Source organism: Pongo pygmaeus, chromosome 3 (genome assembly GCF_028885625.2).
Source record: "Pongo pygmaeus isolate AG05252 chromosome 3, NHGRI_mPonPyg2-v2.0_pri, whole genome shotgun sequence".
In the NCBI taxonomy this organism is placed as follows: Eukaryota; Metazoa; Chordata; class Mammalia; order Primates; family Hominidae; genus Pongo; species Pongo pygmaeus.
The window spans coordinates 90,662,694-90,683,638 of NC_072376.2; the positions used below are offsets into that span (position 1 = coordinate 90,662,694).

Sequence of the window (20,945 nt, forward strand, 5' to 3'; positions counted from 1 at the left end):
GAAAGTGATTTTTTACATAAAAATTTAGGTTTGTTTCATTAGGGCTTATTAGGAAAATTCTGCCTTGCTTTTTAATCATAAAAGCAGAATAACTAGGAAATCAGCATTTGAATGTTTTCTACTCTCCACATTTTCATTGTGGAAATTTTCTTTCACAATATTTTGCAACTGTACTCACATTCATAAACAGTGCACATCCTAGAAATCTATGTTTATTGACAGCATCTTAGGAATGGAAGTTGAACCAGGGAGAGAAAGGTAATGGAATTTTTTCTACTTGAGTACAAATAAGTTATAATACAAGAAAGAAAACTACAGTGAGTTGATTCTACATATGATAATATAAAGAGTAGTGTAGTCATGTTTCTCTCTTATTTTGGTATTTCATTACCATCCAGAATATTATGCTTGTTCTAAACTTGAATTTAGTGCATATAAATATTAGAATGAGTGTCTGCATTGAGTAAGAAAACAAATTTCTCTAGGGTAATCAAACGTGCCATCAGTTGCCCAATATGTCTAGTGTTTAGTGTATTAAGATTCGAGTATTCTCCTATAGAATATTTTAAAAATTGACACTCTATCTGTCCATCTCTCTTTCTCTCTCCCTCTTCCTCACCCTCTCCCTCCCACTATCAGAGTGTTAGGGTGGCTTCTTTCAGATTTATTGTTAGATGCATTTTCATGAGAATATAGCTTCTGCTTGCAGCAGTTCATCCATTCTTCTGTTTGGTCTTCAATTGAAGGCATAGTCTCCTGTGAAATTTTAATTGCTTCTTTAACACCTCTGTATTTTCAGTCTCACTTTAAGAAGATAGTAGGTGAAGGCGAAGGTGCTTTAGGTGAAGAACAAGCAGTACAAACAGATTGCTGGTGATGGTGGTCTTTAGATTTAGATTTCCTTGCCTCAGTTCAATAAAGTTTAAAGAATGAAGGAGGAGAAAACATGATAAGTTATTTAACAGTGTAAATACTGGTATATGTTCACAAAATAATGATGATTGGTAACAGAGCTTCATGACCAGCTTCATGATCAGATTCAAATCCCAGCTCATCAACTTAACATTTGTGTAACTTCTAACATTGTTAAACTCTGAACCTAAAGACCTTCATCTGTAAAATGAAGACAATAATGGCATCATTCAGAATAATTAAATAGAATTAATGAGAAGTGTATTAGTCCATTTTCACACTGCTGATAAAGACATACCTAAGACTGGGAAGAGAAAGAGGTTTAATTGGACTCACAGTTCCACATGTCTGGGGAGGCCTCAGAATCATGGCAGGAGGAGAAAGGCACTTCTTACATGGCGGCAGCAAGAGAAAAGGAGGAAGAGGCAAAAGCAGAAACCCCTGATAAACCCATCAGATCTCATGAGACTTATTTATTATCAGGCAAATAGCATGGGAAAGACCGGCCCCCATGATTCAATTACCTCCCCCTGGGTCCCTCCTACAATATGTGGGAATTCTGGGAGATACAATTCAAGTTGAGATTTGGGTAGGGACACAGCCAAACTATGTCAAGAAAGATGACCAACATTATTTTTAAGCACCTGTAAAGCATATACTATTATTTTCTTTTTATGAATGAGGAACGAAGGCTTATGGAGCTTAAGGAAGCTCACTCAGCTGGAAGCAATGGAATTGGGTTTGAATCACCACATTGGATATAGTGGGGTGCCTGCCATATGTCTTCCACTGTTAGCTATTACAAATTGAGCATCCCTAATCCAAAAATCTGAAATCTGAAAGGCTCCAAGATCCATAAGCTTGAAAGCACTGACATGATGCCACAAGTGGAAAATTCTACCCCTGACCTCATGTGAAAGGTTATGGCCAAAACTTATTTCATGCATAAAATTTATTTTTAAACATTATATAAAATTACCTTCAGGCTATGTGTGTAAGGTGTATATAAAACATCAATGAGTTTCATGTTTAGACTTGGGTCCTGAATCCAAGATATCTCATTATGTATATGCAAATATTCAAAAATCAGAAATCTGAAACACTTCTGGTGCTAAGAATTTCCGATAAGAGAAATTGAACCTGTATTACTATCATTGGACAGAATTCTCTAATGAAAATTTTCCACTGAATTGTTACTAATTTCCCATTATGTTTTCAGCAAAAACTTCCTGGCTGGAAAACATTTTCTGTTACATAGAAAGTTGTGCATAGAAATGAATCCATTCAATGCCCATTATTTGAGTATTTGTCTATAGTATTTGCTACTATCTGGCTCTCCTTATGTAATTTTTAATAGATAATAAGTCAGTAATTTCGTACATGAATTGTCCTTGAATGACTTTTAGTTCTTTTAGCAGAAAGCCTGAGAATTCTGTTTCTAAAGGTGAATTCAATACTGTCCATTGAATTATGTATTAACATCCTCTCCTTCACCTTAGACAAAAATAAAGAAGTACGTCATTTCTTTCTAGTTAAAAAAAAAATGAGTAGTAGGAAAGGAGGTAAGGGCTCTGACTTTTCCTAGGGACCCTCACTAACTGTGTGGCCTGTGCCTTCCTAGGGGAGGTGGTCCTTCTAGTGAATATGCCTGCAGACAGCCCTGCAGATGAAGGGCAGCACCTGCCTGATGGGAGGACGGCTACCCCCACCAGCACCTTCACCCAGCAGGACATCAATGAAGGCGTCGTATGGTACAGGCACTCAGGAGCCCCAGCCCAGAGCGACTCCTTCCGCTTCGAGGTACCCTCTGCTTCCTGACTTTTCTGAAGTCTGATGAATCCAATAATCCAATCACTCTTATCTATAATCAACTTGAGTAATTTTCTGCAGTTGACAGGAAATCACATTTGGAGGATGTGTTAATCCATTTTCATGCTGCTGATAAAGACATACCCGAGACTGGGTAATTTACAAAGAAAAAGAGGTGTAATGGACTCACAGTTCCACGTGGCTGGAGAGGCCTCACAATCATGGTGGAAAGCGAAAGGCATGTCTTATGTGGAGGGAGGCAAGAGAGAATAAGAGCCAAGTGAAAAGGGAAACTCCTTATAAAACCATAAGATCTTGTGAGACTTACTCACTACCACGAGAACAGTATGGGGTAAACTGCCCCCGTGATTGTTATCTCCCACCGGGTCCCTCCTACAACACGTAGGAATTATGGGAGCTATGATTCAAGATGAGAATTGGATGGGGACACAGCAAAACCATATCAGTGGAATTCCCCACAAAATATAACTCATAGCATTAGGAGTTTTTTTAATCTGTCAGTTCAGATATATGTGTATCTTTACAAGCAGAGTTATCCACAACCAAGATGTTTAGGTTAGATAATGGCCAAAGTGTTCAGAAAAAAAGTCTTTAAAATATAAAAGTACTATATGGAGAACAAAAAAATCTTACCTTCTAGTTTTCAGTGTTCTTGGAACACTTACTATCTTGTGATAAGATCATGGGCCTATAGCCAAACTCAACATGTTTAGGTGTCAGTTCTGCCACTTACTAGCTACACAACTTTGGGCAAATGACTTGAGAAAAACTTCTATGCTTCATTTTCCTTGCCTGTCAAATAGGATCATTGTGACGATTTAATGAGTTAATGCAGTTAGAGTACTTCGAATACTGCATATCAGATAGTTAGCATTATATAAGGGTTTGTTATTACCATTTGTAAAAATCGGTCAAATACCAGACAATAAGGAGATCTTCAGTAGATTAAAGAACAAGAATTATACTGCATAGGCTGGGCATGGTGGCCCACGCTTGTAATCTCAACACCTCGGGAGGCCAAGGCAGGCAGATTGCGTCAGTCCAGGAGTTTGAGACCAGCTTGGGCAACACGGTGAAACCCTGTCTCGACAAAAAATACAAAAATTAGCTGGGCATGGTGGCAGCTAGGCGGGAGGACCACTTGAGCCTGGGAGGTGGAGGCTGCACTGAGCCATGATCACGCCACTGCACTCTAGCCTGGATGACAGAGCGACACCCTCTCTCTCAAAAAAAAAAAGAAAACAAAACAAAAGAAAAATTATACTGCATATGTTCTCTGGCTATTATAAATATAATTATAAATTATAAATTAATAATAAAAGGATAAACAAAAATTCAGGCCACTTGGAATATTTTAAATAGTCTCTTAAATGATTACTAGGAAATTCCTTAAAGAAAATCAAAACAGCAAACACTTAAGAAATATTGATGAGGAGGAAATAACCTGTCAAAACTTAAATCATATGGACAAAATTGTACTCAGAAGAAAATTGAGCTCTTATTATTGAGCAAGAAAGCATTAAAATACGTGGACCAAATATTTAACTCAAGAAGTCAGAGAACTGCAAGGGAAACCTAAGGAAAGCAAAAGGAAGGAATTAGTAGAGATAAGCAGAAGAATTGGTTAATTATAAAATGCTAAAAATGATAAACAAATACAAAACCTGATTCTTTGAAGATCAATTAAATTAGGCAGACCTCTGGCGAGCACGATTTGGAAGTAAAGAATCATACAGAAATACAAAGGAATAAGGAATTAAGAATAAGAAAGGATGTTTAAGCATGAATACCAAGAAGAATTTGGTAAAGTGTCAGAGAAAATATCTATGTTTATGAGGATCAGCCAAAGCGGTGTCAGGGCCTCTCAAAGTCTGAGTCTTTTCCTTTGTCTAGGAATCCAGCTGGGGCTGAACTCACCCAGCTCACCTTGTTAAAATGATCATCCATTCTGCTTCTGATGTCTGGCATGTACATCTTCATCGCCTGACTAATTTATATTGTGTAAAAGATGTGCTTTTCCAGAGAGCAGGTTGAGATAAATTTGGAAACCATTAAAAGGAGATTATCCTGAGCACATTGAATGTCCAATGAGTGAGCAAACATTGGGGGCCCTTTGCCCAAGTTAACTTTTCATTTTTAGCACCTGGAGATTGCAGCAGTCATCAAAGAATGAGTCAGAATGAAGGCAAAGACCTCGATCAAAAGAAGTCACCTCTGCAAACTAGAATCCTCAGATCTGCCTTTGCCTTCGTAGGGTGAGGAAGGAGAATGTTATCAATATGGAGCACTTCCCTGGAAGGGGAATCTAAGTAGCTGCTCAAAATAATATTTGATTGCTTTTGTATTTTGGTTACTGAGTAAATAAGGCAAATAAAGTTTTGAAAATAATAAAAAATACTTTATTATTATTATTAAAAAGACTACCCTGTCCACTGGAGTTATTTGGCACTTTCATTGAAAACAAATTGGCCATATATGGAAAAAAATAAAATAAAAAATAAAATAACAAAAAATAATGATTAAAAAAAAAACTCACTGGATGAAGACATCCAGTTGAATGAACATTATTGCTTACAAAGTGGTTCCCTTTACAGAGTCTTCACACATTTTGCTCAAAATGTGTTTAGAACTCCTGTGTGAAATTGCCTTCAAAGTGTGTGAGATATTCTTTAGAATATCCTCCATAATGGCAGTGTATCATCTTTTGGAAGTGGATTAAAAAATATAGCTAAATAGTCAAAAGTCAGACTAAGGTCTGGTGAGAAAAACAGTGGTGATTATTTTGGGTTAAAGTGGGGAGTAATTATGGAATAATGGGCTCAGAGTTCCTGTATGATTTGTAAACTTTGTCTGAAGGCATTCCAAAATATGCATTTTGAACGCTGACAGCATCTTTGTTGCAAATATGAAACAACTCTCTGGGATTATGTTCTCCTGATGTAAAAGTTTTGGCATGTTTATTCTAAAGTCTTATTGTTTTATAGGCATACCTCATATTTTGATTTGAAATGAGATAGACACTAGAGCTAGGTGCTAACGTAAGTGGTTAGCAAATTTTCCCATTCATCATTTTACTGTCCCTAAAGGATTTCAAACTTTAAACAAATCCTTTTCTAATAATTCTTTTCCTTTTTTCTTTTTTTTTCTTTAAAGCAGAAAATGCAGTATAATGAGTTGCATGGATTTTTTTTTTTTTTCTGAGACAGAGTTTCACTCAGTTGCCCAGGCTGGAGTGCAGTGGTGCGATCTTGGCTCACTGCAACCTCCACCTCCCAGGTTCAAGCAATTCTCCTACCTCAGCCTCTCGAGTAGCTGGGATTACAGGTGCCCACCACCATGCCCAGCTAATTTTTTGTATTTTTAGTAGAGACAGGATTTCACCATGTTGGCCAGGCTGGTCTCGAACTCCTGACATCAAGTGATCCGCCCACCTCGGCCTCCCAAAGTGCTGGGATTACAGGTGTGAGCCACCGCATCCAGCCAATTTGCATGGATTTAATGCCATTTTAATGTTGATGTGCTGTCATGAGCCGTCAATGGATCCTATCTGTTACTTTGCATCTCAGATTTGGGACATATGTAATGCTAGTGGGATTAGAAAATAGAGCATGGCATAGTGCAAAGAAAGCATGCACATTCAGAGTCATTTTTTGGTGTGGGAAGGAGCCCTGGTTTGGGTATATTCAGGTCACTTTGACACAGCCTTAGGAAATGTGGTTCAAAAAAGACCAACACATTTCCTATCAGTGTCTTTACTAGATTGATTTACTTGCTCAGTAATATGACCACATTTCACTACCTATTCAATGTTTGGTTATTTTTCTTCAAAAGATAGAATATATTCTGCCACCCCACCCCTCTGCCACCCCTTTTCTAATTTCCTAAAGCTACCAAAGTGAGTCATCTGGGTCAGTGGAATGATCATAAACCTGACTGATCTGGTTAAATACTGCCACTTGTTGGCTTTGTGACTTTGACACATTGCTTAAATTTTCTGACCTTCAGGTTCCTCACCTGTAAAAAAGGGGATAATAATATCTACTCTGTGGATACTAAGAGAACCCTTGAAAAGTAGCTAATGCAGTGCTGAGCCCATAATAGATAATGAGTGAATTATAGTTATTGTTGGTAAGATAATTTACAGTGATGCTATATCTCCTTAAAAACATGTATTTTGAGACTTGATCCCAGGCATCTGATGTGATCAAGATAAAGACAGAGAAGACAGGCTTTCTGTTGGAGTAACTTTTAAAGACATAGAGAAAGGGCTGCTATCCCTGCCTCTTTTTCTCAGAATTGATAGAACTCAGCCCCCTGCCATATGGAATTAATGCAACTCCACATGTCACACATGGCTTAGCAAACAATGGAGAGAAAGAAGGTTTAAGAGGGCGGTCCAGTAACTGATGAGGAGGGAGAAGTTGCATAGAAAAAGCAACATTCTTCAGGTTTTTGCAGCAGGGAAAAGTTTATTTTGTGACCATTACACTAATTGTGAATGTTACTAATCTTGCCCTGCAGTGATGAGGCTGAGATTTATTACTTACCTATCACTTACCTGTGCTGGTTAAAAATGAAAGAAATGGAATACAAATCATATTACATACTCATAATAAGACATATTGTTCTCAAAAATTATGTTTTCTAGCATGTTTAATGATATAGCAAACTATCATACCATTGTAAGTAAAAAATTATAATATGCAATTGATATGTGTGCATATAAAACAAGTTAAATATCAACATATGAATGTTCACTATTTCTAGGTAGTGAAATTCTAGATGATTTTTTATTGCTTATTTATACTTTCCTGCATTTTCAGCTTTGCCTAAAATGAAATCAGTAAAAGATCAATATTAAAATATGAATCAGTAAAAGATCAGTATTAAAATATGAAGGGCAGAATGAGAGTTGTAACGCAGGAGCACATAGAATTCAAAGATAGCTGGCTTAAAAGAAGGAATGCTCTGCCCAATAGAAGATTAGAGGCTCACCAGGATGACCTTCTTTTCAGGTGTCCAGTGCCTCCGATGCCCAGACCCGCCTGGAGAGCCGCATGTTCAACATCGCGATCTTACCACAGACACCTGAAGCACCTAAAGTGTCTCTGGAAGCATCTCTCCATATGACTGTGAGTTGGGTGGGAGGCTTGTGGTTTCCACTTAGAGGAGGCACACAGCACGCTGATGGGATTTGATAGTGTCCTGGTTTTGTATACAGTAAGTACCTGGCCCAGATCACAGACTCGGGGGCCAAAAAACCTAGTGATCACATTTCTCATTGACTTGAGAAAGGAACTTAAAATTCCCAGAGTGAAAGGAAGGTTATGCGGAATCCGTATTGACCTCCCATCCATCGCTGTTATCCTTTCTACAGTATTCCAGATGTTCCAGGGGCCTTCCTTGAAAATTTGGAGGAAATTTCAGGCTTGTGTCCATGAAATCAATATTTGGGTATCATTGGTCCCCCAGTTATAGCACCACCTAGCAGAGAAACTATTATTCCATCTTCTAGAAGCCCTATGAGAAACTTTCCACTGTAAAAGTTTCCTAGAGAAGGTTCTGTCAATGCTGAATCCAGAAAGATAAAATAGCAATTATCCAAGTGAAAATCTGGGGACACATTGGGAGGAATGGAGAGGTGATGACAAAGGGCACTGCCACAAGTGAAAAGAGCACATGGAAAGACCCACAGGTGAGAGAGAATAGAACTGTTGCTAAATTGCAAACAGTTCAACAAGACTGGAGAAATTAGGAAGGCAGCAAGGAGGTGTGATGAGGATAAGGAGGTCATCAAGCTATCGCAGAAAGCCTCGTATGCTGGTGGGAAGGAGTGTGGGCCATGGGAAACTGTGAAGCAAGGTGTCAACTAAATTGGTACATGAAGCTTAGTTGACACAATTAGCAACTCCTCCGTGACCCTCTGTCTGGGGAGGGGAGAGGGTGAGTGCTGTAATGCCAAAACCCCTCTTCCAGACAGAGCCGCAAGCATATAAGACCTTGTAAATTAATCATCATGCGTCCACATTTTAGTTAGCACCCACACAATTACACTCCAAAGTACTGTATCAGCCTTGAGCCACAACAAAGAGAATAGCTATAGTTTTAGAAATTATGGGTCTGGGACATGACAGAGACATAAAGGGGAAAATAGAAAGTTTTTAATGAATAGCTGGTATCGGCATTTCCACTGTAAACCGTAATTTAAAGAAATCATAATTCAGCAGCCCTATAAAGTCTATAATTCATCATTCTGACTGGAGGAACTTGGATCAGAATTTTCTCTAAACTGTTAAGAAAAATGTGCACACACAGGTCTTGCCAAACGCTAATGCAGTGTTATTTTGAGTTTGGAGGAAATAACGGGCCAGGAGCCAGGAAGACAGTGCTGTTTCCTGTGCTGTCACTGTGGACCTCTGAAGAGACTTTTCAAGTCACTTAGCCTTTAGGCGCTTAGGTTGCATACTTGCGAATTAGGTCTGTCCAGTTAAAACTTAGGTTGGTTTACTGTAAAATGTGATTAGTCTACTCGTACGTTACTTAAAATATACAGTTTATATATTTTTTGACACTAATTAGAGCCATTACGATAGGACATACTTGTGATCTGTAATAAAAATGTATTCTCAATTTAGTCATTTAGTCTCATCTAATAACATAAGTTTTGCAGATATTTGGTAAATATATTGTGAATGCATATGGTAAATAACCGTATGGCATATTTAGTATACTTGTATATGTGATTAAAGGTAGGAATCTACTTCTCCATTCATTCAGTCTCTCATTCATAAACACTTTTGAGCTCCTAATGTATGTTAAGTGCTGTGGAAGACATTGGAGAGTCAATGACCATAAAACAGAGTCTTTATTCTCAAGGAACTTTGAGTCTAAAAGAGGAGACAAGCAAATAAATAAGCAGGGATAATACAATGATAAATGCCATGGCAGAGCAATGATATGGGAGCAAATGGGAGGGCACCAAATCCAGCAGAGCATGAGAAAGGGTCGCAGAAGCTTCCTCTGTGGGTGAACAGAGCTGGGTGAGTGTAAATTATCTAGAGACCAGGGTTCTCAAACTTAATCCTATATTAGAATCACTATAAAATTGATGAAAACACAGATTGCGCTCACCCATTTCCTACTCCTTCCCTCTGAGTCCCCAAAGTCCATTGTATCATTCTTATGCCTTTGCATCCTCATATCTTAGCTCCCACTTATGAGTGAGAACATACAATGTTTGGTTTTCCATTCCAAAGCATACTGCTTTGGTGATGGGTGCACCAAAATCTCACACATCACAACTAAGGAACTTACTCATGTAACCAAATACCATCTGTTCCCCCCAAAAATCTATGGAAATAAAAAATTAAAAAAATTAAAAATTAAAAAAATAAAACACAGATTGCTGGAACCTACCACAGTGTTTTCTAATTCAGTGGATCTGGTGTAGGGTCAAGAATTTGCATTTCTAAAGAGTTTCCAGGTAATGCTGTTTGCTGCTTCCCAGATCACCACACTTGAAGAACCATTGATCCAGACTAAATTGGGGGGAATGTATCCCAGTCTTGAGGAGCAACAGGTGAAAAAAGGTGGAGACATGGGAGAACATGACATATTTGAAGCATTACAGGTTGTTCAGTTGGCTGGAGCATAAAATCTGTTAAGTGAAAACGCAGTAAGAAATGAGAGTCAGATCATGGAAGACCTTAAGTATAAGATAAGAATTTCCATTTTGTCCTGAAAGGCTGTTGGGGCAAATAAGGTGTTGAGGGATTTGTAGCAAAGGAGTGCCATGATCAGATTTTTAATGATACATTTAGGAAGATCATTCTGGCTACAGGGTAGAAAACATCCTAGATGGGGGCCAGTCAGAAAACAAACAGGCTATTGCAGTCATCTAGAGCAAGAACAATTAGTGGCATGAGCCCATGGTTAAGAGTTCAGGAGATCTTGAAGATATTTGCACATGCATGTTCATTGTAGCATTATTCACAATAGCTGAGATGTGGAAGCAATCTAAATGTCTATCAGCAGAGAAATGGATAAAGAAAATGTGATACACACATACACACACGCACAGAGAGGAATATTATTCAACCTTACAAAAGAAGGAAATCCTGTCACAGGCTACAACATAGATGAATGTTTAAGACATTATGATAAGTAAAATAAGTCAGTCACAAAGGAACAAAAACTGCATGATTCTGCTTATATAAGACATAAAGTAGAATGTAGTCAAAAAAGTAGAAAGTAGAATGGTAGTTACCAGGGGTAGAGTGTGTGACGTGATGAGAGAGGGAGAAAAGGGGAGTTGTTCAATGGATATAGAGTTTCAGCTTTGCAAGGTGGGAGAGTTCTAGAGATCCATTGCACAACTGTATGCATATAGTCAACACTACAAAGGTGTACACTGAAAAAATAGTTATGATGGTTAAAAAAAAAAAGAGGGATAGATTAAGAGAGACTTAGAGACACAGCGGTTTCCTAGATATGGGAGGCAGGTGAAACACCCAGTGTCTAAGGATATAGAGGTACCGTTCCTCAAGATCAGGAATGTACAAGGACTTTTGGTGGGAAGCATGACAAATTGAGTCTGGGATGTACTAGTGAAGGGTGTGCTGGAGCAGAGTGAATTCACAGATGTGATAAGTGTGTGGGCTGGGGCAGGTCACGCAGCATTTCATAGGTCATTGTAGGAACTTAGCTTTTCTTCTGATTAAAATGGGAAGACATTTCAGGGTGTTGAGCAGAGGTCTCATGTCCTTGTGAAAGGATCACACTGGCTGCTGTGCTGAAAGGGAGTGTAGGGGAGGCAAGAGAGCAATTGGGAGGCCACTGGGGTAATCCTGGGGAGAGACTGTGGCCCTCAGCAGAGTGGTGGCAGTGGGGTGGGAGAAACAGTTGGACTCTGGATATATTCAGAGGTAACATGGCCATTATGAAAAGAATTATTCTGTAATCTTCTTTTGTTGACAGATATACTATTTTTAAAGTGTCTTTTGCAATGATTTCTATGAAGTTTAATCTCTCATTTCTTACTATGTTTAATGGATAAATATTGAACATTCTAAGTAGCTAATATTAAAATTGATTATACTTTGATATATCTCAAACTCAATATTGCTTTCCTCATGGAATCAGTCCTTTTTATATGTAGTGTCTATTTCTATTAGGAGAAAAATAGTATCAATAAATTTCAAAATAGACTGTTATCTTGGCTGGAACATATTTCCCTTCCCGCAGTCCCATGTCCACAATAATTCCCTCTTTTTATCACTTTATTATTTTAAGGACATCTAGATTTTCAGAATATCGCAAGGTACTCTGAGAATGTTCAGTTATTATGATAGTTTTGATATTAAAAGGTAGCAAATAGTACCAAACAAGGTACAGAGCCTATACTTTTTTGTCTGTTAGTTGTACCCACATGTGTACATGTTTATAGGTGTGTACAAACATGTATTGGATAGTAACACCTTATATAGGGCATATAGTTTTAATTTGTTGTCCTTACTTGTTTTATATTAGGGTGAGAGACCAGCTGCTATTCGCAATTCTAATTTTCCTTGCTCATTACATTCCAGACCTGAGCAAGGGCCTGAAATATGACTCTTTACTATAGGGGGATTGTTCTAACCTGCAAATTCTGCCTCTCCCCAGGACAAATATGCCTTGGGGACAATTACAAAGCAACTGCAACCTACAATCTTTTCATGGTTAAAGGAAGAACACCACACCCTCCTCTATGAGCATTACTGAGCCCTGCTTAATCCCTTTCTAAATGAGGAGATTCCATCTGAAAGAAGGAGGGCTTCAAAGAGCAGGAGAGCATGTCACACTCTAACCCACCTTCAGGGGTCAGTTAGGAAGAGCCCATGATGAGCTGGATGTTTTTGTTCTGTTTTACAACAGCATGCCTGACCCAGGCGAGGGGCCCCAGCTCAGGCTAGTTTCCCTTTTCTCCTCTCCACACTGTTTTTGCTGCTGTCCCCAACCCACCACCATGCCTAGTGATGGGAGTCTGAAGCTCTCCTTTTTGTTTTTTAAGTGTTGCCACTGTTAGTGGGTTATGGATGTACACAGGGGAAGGGATAGTAAAAGCTACATTCGCATCAGCCCTCTGATTAACATTGCCTCATTTATTCACTGGGTCCTGAAAGCTGGAAGAGAAAAAGCAGTATCTAGTTCTTTTGACCAGTAGAATGGAGAAAAAGAGAAATATTGGCTATTGTATGTGCTTTAATAAACAAATACCTCTTAAACCTCTGAATGCAAATGGTGAGCCTTTTTTGGTGTTTGGGGTGGGTTCACTTTTAGCCCTTTGTTACCAGAAGGCATCACAGTTTCCATTAGCAAAACAGGGGACCTGGGGGGCAATGCTCTGAAGAACTTCTTGGGGCGGAGACATAAATATCTCAGCTGAGTCCTTAGAACTTCTGGCCAGATTCAACTTAGCCCATTAAGTCAGAGGAGCAGCAGTGAGCTATGACCACCGCACTCCAGCCTGTGACAGAGCCAGACCCTGTCTCTTAAAGAAAACAAAAAGCCCAACAATGATAGACTGGATTAAGAAAATGTGGCACATATACACCATGGAATACTATGCAGCCATAAAAAATGATGAGTTCATGTCCTTTGTAGGGACATGGATGAAACTGGAAATCATCATTCTCAGTAAACTATCGCAAGAACAAAAAACCAAGCACCACATATTCTCATTCATAGGTGGGAAGTGAACAATGAGAACACATGGACACAGGAAGGGGAACATCACACTCTAGGGACTGTTGTGGGGTGGGGGGAGGGGGAGGGATAGCATTGGGAGATATACCTAAAGTATAATAATAATAAATAAATTAAAAAAAAAAAGTTAGAGGAGAGACACAATGAGGCAGCTGTGAGTAGCAAGATAGTAGAATAGCCAGCTGGGAAGCCTCATTTGCAAACGTGTTCCCCTAGGTAAAAAGTAATAATATCGGAATCCCCACCGCATGCACTGGCATAACCCTGCGGGCAGTGGGGGGAGAGGAGACTAGGGTACAAGAAAACCTGAAAAGGACTCTCTAAACCTAGGAGGGGAAACTTGGGAAAAATCTGCAATGCAAGAGACCAGATCCTTCTTTTGAACTCTTGAAAATTTTACTAAGTGTGACTAATTTAAAAGCCCAGAGCAATTTTTTTTTTTCTTAATAAGGTCTGCTTTTGCCTCTGGCTTTTGTTTTTCATACCATGTGTTCCTCTTCCTTCTTAAACTTTGTTTAGGCTAGGGAAGATGGCCTGACTGTTATTCAGCCTCATTCCCTCTCCTTTATAAACTCTGAGAGGCCAAGTGGAAAGATTGTCTACAATATCACTGTACCTCTGCATCCAAATCAAGGTAAGATGTGCAGTAAATGATCTTTTGAGCGATATTATTATCTTCTAGTTTTAATATCAGTCTTAATATCTCTGGAGTTTTGTCTGCTTGTATACATAGAGATATTTGTTGAGGTTTCAAGGAATAATGATTATTCATATTTCTTGCTCCTGTCTTCTAGTTTAGAACTAATTGAGAGAGAAAAAGACTATGGTCAGAAGGCGATGAATGTGATGGCTTTGGCACTGACATAGCATAGCATGCTGGATGGAGAATGTACATGCTACTGGGTTGAGCTCCCCTCCCACGTACTGGCAGAACTGGACACATAGCCATTGTCTCTGTAGGACCAGAGCCTGCCCTAGTAAGGTTATGACAGGAGAAAGGACCAGAATGAGCATATGTTCAGGATAAGGAGTTCTGCCAGGGAGCCCAAAGAGGGCTGAGCCACACATATTCAGTTCCTTCCCCGATTGGATACATTACTCCTCCTCCTATCTGGAAACATGGGAATGTAGAACTATAGTCAGAGGAGATTTGGGGCCCTGCCATCAGTCACCAGCCTTTAGATCTCTTGATTTTGGGCTTAACTAATAAGCCTATGCCTGTGTTAGTCCATTTTCATATTGGTATAAAGAAATAACTGAAACCGGGTAATTTATAAAGAAAAGAGGTTTAATTGGCTCATGGTTTCACAGGCTGTAGAGGAAGCATGGATGGGGAGGCCTCAGGAAACTTACAATCATGGCGGAAGCTGAAGGGGAAGCAGGTACATCTTACATGGCCAGAGCAGGAGGAAAGCGGGTGGGGGAGATGTCACACACTTTTAAATGACCAGATTTTGTTTAAAATCTCACTCACTCACTCACTATCACTAGGACAGCACCCAGGGGGATGGTGTTAAACCATTAGAGACTGCACCTGTGATCCAGTCACCTCCCACCAGAGCCTGCCTCCAACATTGAGGATTACAACTGAACATAAGATTTGGGTGGGGACACAGATCCAAATGACATCAAGGTCCAATAGAGGTGTGGCTGTTCTCACAGAAAGAAGATCAGCTTCTATTAAGATAATTCTGCTCCCACATCTGGGACTGTTCTCCCAAGACTAACCACTGCCCCAAATGTAATCCTGTCACATTATGAAATTCTCAAAGAGAAAGTCAAAAAATTAAATTCCATTATCCTATTGACAAAGTCCAAAGAAATTAAAAATCTAAAAGTCATCCCTCACCTTTGTAATCTGCTAAGTCATAGCTAATGGTTCTCCCTACATTGTCAGAGTCGAGATGGAGCCCTTTCAAGCCAGCAGCCTGGGCTGTCTTCTGGAGAATGATTTTTTCCCTCTCAGTCCCGCAGAAGGTGAATTAGTTCAACATCAAGCCTCACATGTGCCCTCCTTTTAAGGAGTGAATAGGACATGAGAAATGATCACAACATTAGTTCTATACCTGAAAAATTTAGAAACAACAGGCAAATCTGCAGCCCCTACAGCATTTATCACAAGCAGAGTGATAATTGCAGATTCAGTTCTTAGAATAATCAAGACCCATGTTACTGTAGCCAAAGATTATTGCAGAGTCTATGGAGTTTCTGAAGGAAAGAGGTTAGATTGAGAAAAATCTTTTTATAGTCTTACCAGCAGACCAATCTGTGCCAGTTTCTCAAGGACCTTTGAATTGAAACTCAACTGGGAGAATCTCATAATTACATTACCAAGTCTGTGACTTCTGGTAAATTACCTGGTCTAGGCTATGGTAGGGGCAGTAGTATGCATCTTACTATGTGTATTAGTCAAGGTTCTCTAGAGGGACAGAACTAATAGGACATATATATATATATAAAGGGGAGTTTATTAAGTATTAACTCCCACAATCACAAGGTCCCACAATAGGCCATCTGCAAGCTGAGGAGCAAGGACAGGCAGTTTGATTCCCAAAACTGAAGAGCTTGGAGTCCGATGTTCAAGGGCAGGAAGCATCCAGCACAGGAGAAAGATGTAGGCTGGGAGGCTAAGCCAGTCTAGTCTTTTCATGTTTTTACACCTGCTTTAGTTTTTTAATTTATATATTTATTTTTGAGACGGAGTTTCGCTCTTGTCACCCAGGCTGGAGTGTAGTGGTGCAATCTCAGCTCACTGCAACCTCCACCTCCTGGGTTCAAGGGATTCTCCTGCCTCAGCCTCCCAGGTAGCTGGGATTACGGGTGCGTGCCACCATACCTGGCTAATTTTTGTGTTTTTAGTAGATACAGGGTTTCACCATGTTGGCTGGGCTAGTCTTGAACTCCTGACCTCAGTTGATCCACCCACCTCAGCCTCCCAAAGTGCTGGGATTACGGGCATGAGCCACCACGCCCAGCCTCCCTGCCTTATATTCTAGCCATGCTGGCAGCTGATTCGATGGTGTCCGCCCAGATTGAGGGTGGGTCTGCCTTTCCCAGCCCACTGACTCAAATATTTATCTCTTTTGGCAACACCCTCACAGACACACCCAGGATCAATACTTTGCATCCTTCAATCCAATCAAGTTGATAGTCAGTATTAACCATCACACTATGGTTGGTATTTCGTGAATCTCAGTCAATACTCATTTGGGTTTCAGATTTGCCCTTTCCTTAAATAACCAGAGAATGGCATACCAAGAGCAACCTGAGAACAGTCAGTTTCTGAAGGATGTAAGACTTCCACCAACAAGAAGAGCAGGCTCTATGGCTCTAGTCATTCAGTCAGTGATGAGAATTACTGTTGATGCTCAGGCCAAATCTCTTCCTCCCAGGTATCATCGAGCACCGGGACCACCCTCACTCTCCTATTCGGTATTTCACGCAAGAGGATATTAACCAGGGCAAAGTCATGTACCGCCCTCCCCCGGCAGCACCCCACCTCCAGGAGCTCATGGCCTTCTCGTTCGCTGGTAATGCTCTCCTCTCTGCTTTGAGGCACCCAACTGCTCTCTGTGGCTCTACATGACAGGCTCGCCCTTACTCTCCCTGCAGTCCTCTGGACCACTTGGTGCCCCTGCTTTCTAGCTATTCAAAATAGCTTGAGACCTGTCAGCCAATATGTAACTTGGACTCAGTTCCATCTTTTTTTTTTTTCCATTTATTCATGCATTGAGGCATACTTTCAGTAAATCTTTATTTTGTGCCTCCTATGTGCCAATCACTGAATGAGGCCTTGGAGATATATTGGCAAGCAAAAAGAGGCATGGATTCTGCTCTTGGTGGTTTAAGGAGGTATAGAGAGATAATTTGATAAATAACCCCAGGAATGAATGTTTAATTGCAGTCTGGGATAAGAGCTCTGAGGAAGAGGGAGAAAGATCAGTGGTGGAATTACACATAACCAGACTGACCTAGACTGAGAGCTCAATAAAGATACTGGCAGTGGAGGGATGGGTAGAAGCTGATGAGGAAAAGTGTGTGTATTTGGATGGTCAGGAAAATGTCCCTGAAGGAAGAGCACCAGCTCCAGGTACAGAGGCCTGGGGAAGGAGAGAATGTGGTGTCCTTGTGTCTGAAATGTGAAGGGTCAGGCAGAGCAGGAATGCGTCTGGTGGGAGAGACAGAGGCCATACCTGACAGACCCTCGAAGCCTGTAAGGATTTGGGTTGTTATCCCAACATCAAGAGGAACCCAGTGGAAGTTTTCAGGTATAGGGAACTAGGGAACGGCCTTTCAAAAGAAACTCTTTGACTGCAGTGATGTCAATGGACTTGATGAGGAGGCCAGGGTGGATGGTACGAGGGTAAGGGGAGGCCATTGAGAGTCCTGCAGTACCTCAGGGGAGGTTTCATGTAGCCATGGGGCATGCAGGCAACCTTTTGGGATAAAACCAGAATTTGGTAGAAGACACCTTTTTAATGGAAGAGAAGTCTGAATGGAAGAATAACTAAGTTTCTCATTAAAGCCAGTGTGTGCCCTTCCACAAAGCCCAGCATACCCTTAATCCCTGCCACCCTATCTCTTCCCTTGATCCAGTCATCAAGGTTGCTGACCAGAAAGCAGGAGTTTTATGTCCCTACCGTTAAATATTTTTATGCCTTTGACTATTCCAAAAATATTAGTGCCTATTTCTTTCTTTTCTTTTTTTAAGATGGAGTCTCACTCTGTCATACAGGCTGGAGTGCAGTGGCATAATCTTGGCTCACTGCAACTTCCACCTCCCAGATTCAAGAGATTCTCCTGCCCCAGCCTCCCGAGTAGCTGGGATTACAGATGCGTGCCACCACACCTGGCTAAGTTTTGTATTTTTAGTAGAGACGGGGTTTCACCATATTGGTCAGGCTGGTCTTGAACTCCTGACCTCGTGATCCACCTGCCTCGGCCTCCCAAAGTGCTGGGATTACAGACATGGGCCACCGCGCCCAGCCACTAGTGCTTATTTCTTTATGATCTTTAAGGTGTATGTACTACATAACACCATGAATATAGGGTATTCTTTTTATACAGTAGCTTTATCCATACACAAAAGTGGTGATTTCTTAATGGTGAGTTGAACATGGTTTAAGTAAGTTTAGATTTTTTTGATTATGGTAAACATTTAAAATGATGTTTGCCATTATTTAATATAAGTTTAATCGCCCAGAAAACAGTTAACTCCTCAATTACATTGAAAATCTCTAACGGTGGGTATAGGCTTCCTCTTTAGTATCTGTACACAGTGTTTAGTAACTGGATAACTAATAGCCCGTGAAAATGTTTATGGGTCTGTAACCCCTATGTTACAAGTCCAACTTTATAAGAAACACAGGATATCCTGGGATTAGAGGGAAAGAAAACATGTCAGCCGTGGTTGAAGTCATCCACTAAACTCGCCCGAGTTCCTAGAGCCTCTTCAGAGAGAGCAGAGTCCTGTGCTGTATAATCTATGGGATAAATGCTTCAAGATAAATCTCTCACATGGTTACAGTGTGTAAATCAATGTCTTGGCATCACTCAATTCTACAATGGAATTGACCCACCTGAGAGCCCTGTCAGTGATATACGACTCACCCGCATTCACCGATTTGTAGGATTTTATGTACTGATAAAATGGGTTCTGAATGAATGTATTATAAATCATGCTAACTGCTGCGATATAAAATTATTCCACTATGTGGTCCTTTTTGCTATTTAAAATTAATGTTGACACCATTAAATTCAACATAACATTAGCAAATGACCTGGTGATCTTTCCTTAAAAAAGAATAATTTAGATTAAAACATTCTTTAATTTCCTAACCTCTGCCCTTTATTTTGTACCTTCCCTATCTCTGTCTGACCCCAAAGTGTTTAATATACTGATTGTCTCTCTTACTCTTTTAGGTCTCCCAGAATCAGTGAAATTCCACTTCACAGGTAAAGATTCATCTAAATTTTATTAGAAAGTGAAATTTTTTCTTTCCTTATTAGTTATTTCTTTTTGTTCCCATCATCATTATTTTTAGCTATTTTCTAAGAACTACTTAAAAATTATGTAATTTTTCTTCTAAAACAAATTTCTTCTAAAATTAAACAAATGGTTAGTTAAATAGCAACTAACCATAGTTAAATAAGTTAGTTAAATAGCTTAACTTTATAGTCATAGGAAAAAAATCTACCAAGGATGCTAAAAGTTAATGTTTAAGAGCCAGGCATGGTGGCTCATGCCTGTAGTCCGGCACTTTGGAAGGCTGAGGGGGGAGCAACACTTAAGCCCAGGGGTTCAAGACCAGCCTGGACAACAATGCAAGACCTTGTCTATTAAAAAAAAAACTTATCTGGATGATGGTGGCGCACGCCTGGAGTCCTAGCTACTCAGGAGGATCCCTTGAGCCCAGGAGGTCAAGGATAGAGTGAGCTATGACTGCGCTACTGCACTGCAGCTTGGACAATAGTGAAACCCTATCTCAAGAAAAAAAAAATTAATGTTTAAGCCCAATTTCAACGTGTCCTAATATCCATTAAAGAGTTAATAGTAACTAAGATCCTAAACCCTGCATCCAGATGACCTGGGGTTCAGCTTTCCCTGGGAAAGTTTCTTACATCTCTGTGCCTGAATGCCTCATTCATAAATGGGGATAATAATAATAATAATAATAAATGTAAAGCTCCAAGAATGATTATTGCTACATAATCATTACTATATTATACTTAGCTAATAAACAGTAGTTGTATAAAAATCTTGAACAGAGCCATTCATGGAATCCCTTGTTACTGGAGGGAAAAGGCTTACTACCTAGAGGCAAGTCAAGAAACTTGGATGTGGAAGACCTCTGCATTCCTAGTTTTAGCTCATAGTGCAATAGAAGCAGGATGCCAATCAGCAAAAGCAGAGTCAGACCTGGTATCTATGCTACGCCACCATAGGATAAGCTTCTTTCTTGTTTAGGTCTATAGTGAGGATGATTGACCATAAATAGCATCATTAAATTGCTGTTTGGATGGGATTGACTATTCCATTAGAATCAACCATCGATGTGCCCTGTTACATTTCATGGAGGGAAAAATGTTAGCAGTAGAGTTGCCTCTCTCTAACTCCCAGCTCTTCCTTTCTTCTGTGAGGATTAAAAATCACACTTGAATCAATAGTAAATTTCAGTGTTGTGTTACTGTTGATATGAACCCAGTATCAGCTCATTTCTAGTCATAGGCCTTTACATAATTCATACAATTAGCAATGATATATAGCAGATTTTTATATTTTATAAAACAATTTACAATAAAAGTTGTCCTATTTAATTCTTATAACAATATTTTAAGGATGGATATTATTTTCAGCATTTTAAACCTGAGGATACCAAAAATCATTAAGAGTAGATAACCTGGCTGGGTGCAGTGGCTCACACCTGTACTCCCAGCACTTTGGGAGGTGTGAGGCGGGA

At 39.8% G+C, this 20,945-nt stretch overlaps 1 protein-coding gene across 1 annotated transcript in view; it reads left to right on the forward strand.

The window, feature by feature from the left end:
• FRAS1 (Fraser extracellular matrix complex subunit 1) overlaps window positions 1-20,945 on the forward strand; it is a 466,621-nt gene that overhangs the window by 327,647 nt on the left and 118,029 nt on the right. The window contains exons 31-35 of the mRNA XM_054485882.2: window positions 2,534-2,712; window positions 7,758-7,874; window positions 14,005-14,119; window positions 16,878-17,015; window positions 19,408-19,440. Of these exons, the coding sequence (XP_054341857.1) occupies window positions 2,534-2,712; window positions 7,758-7,874; window positions 14,005-14,119; window positions 16,878-17,015; window positions 19,408-19,440 (582 nt within the window). The remainder of the gene's footprint in view (window positions 1-2,533; window positions 2,713-7,757; window positions 7,875-14,004; window positions 14,120-16,877; window positions 17,016-19,407; window positions 19,441-20,945) is intronic.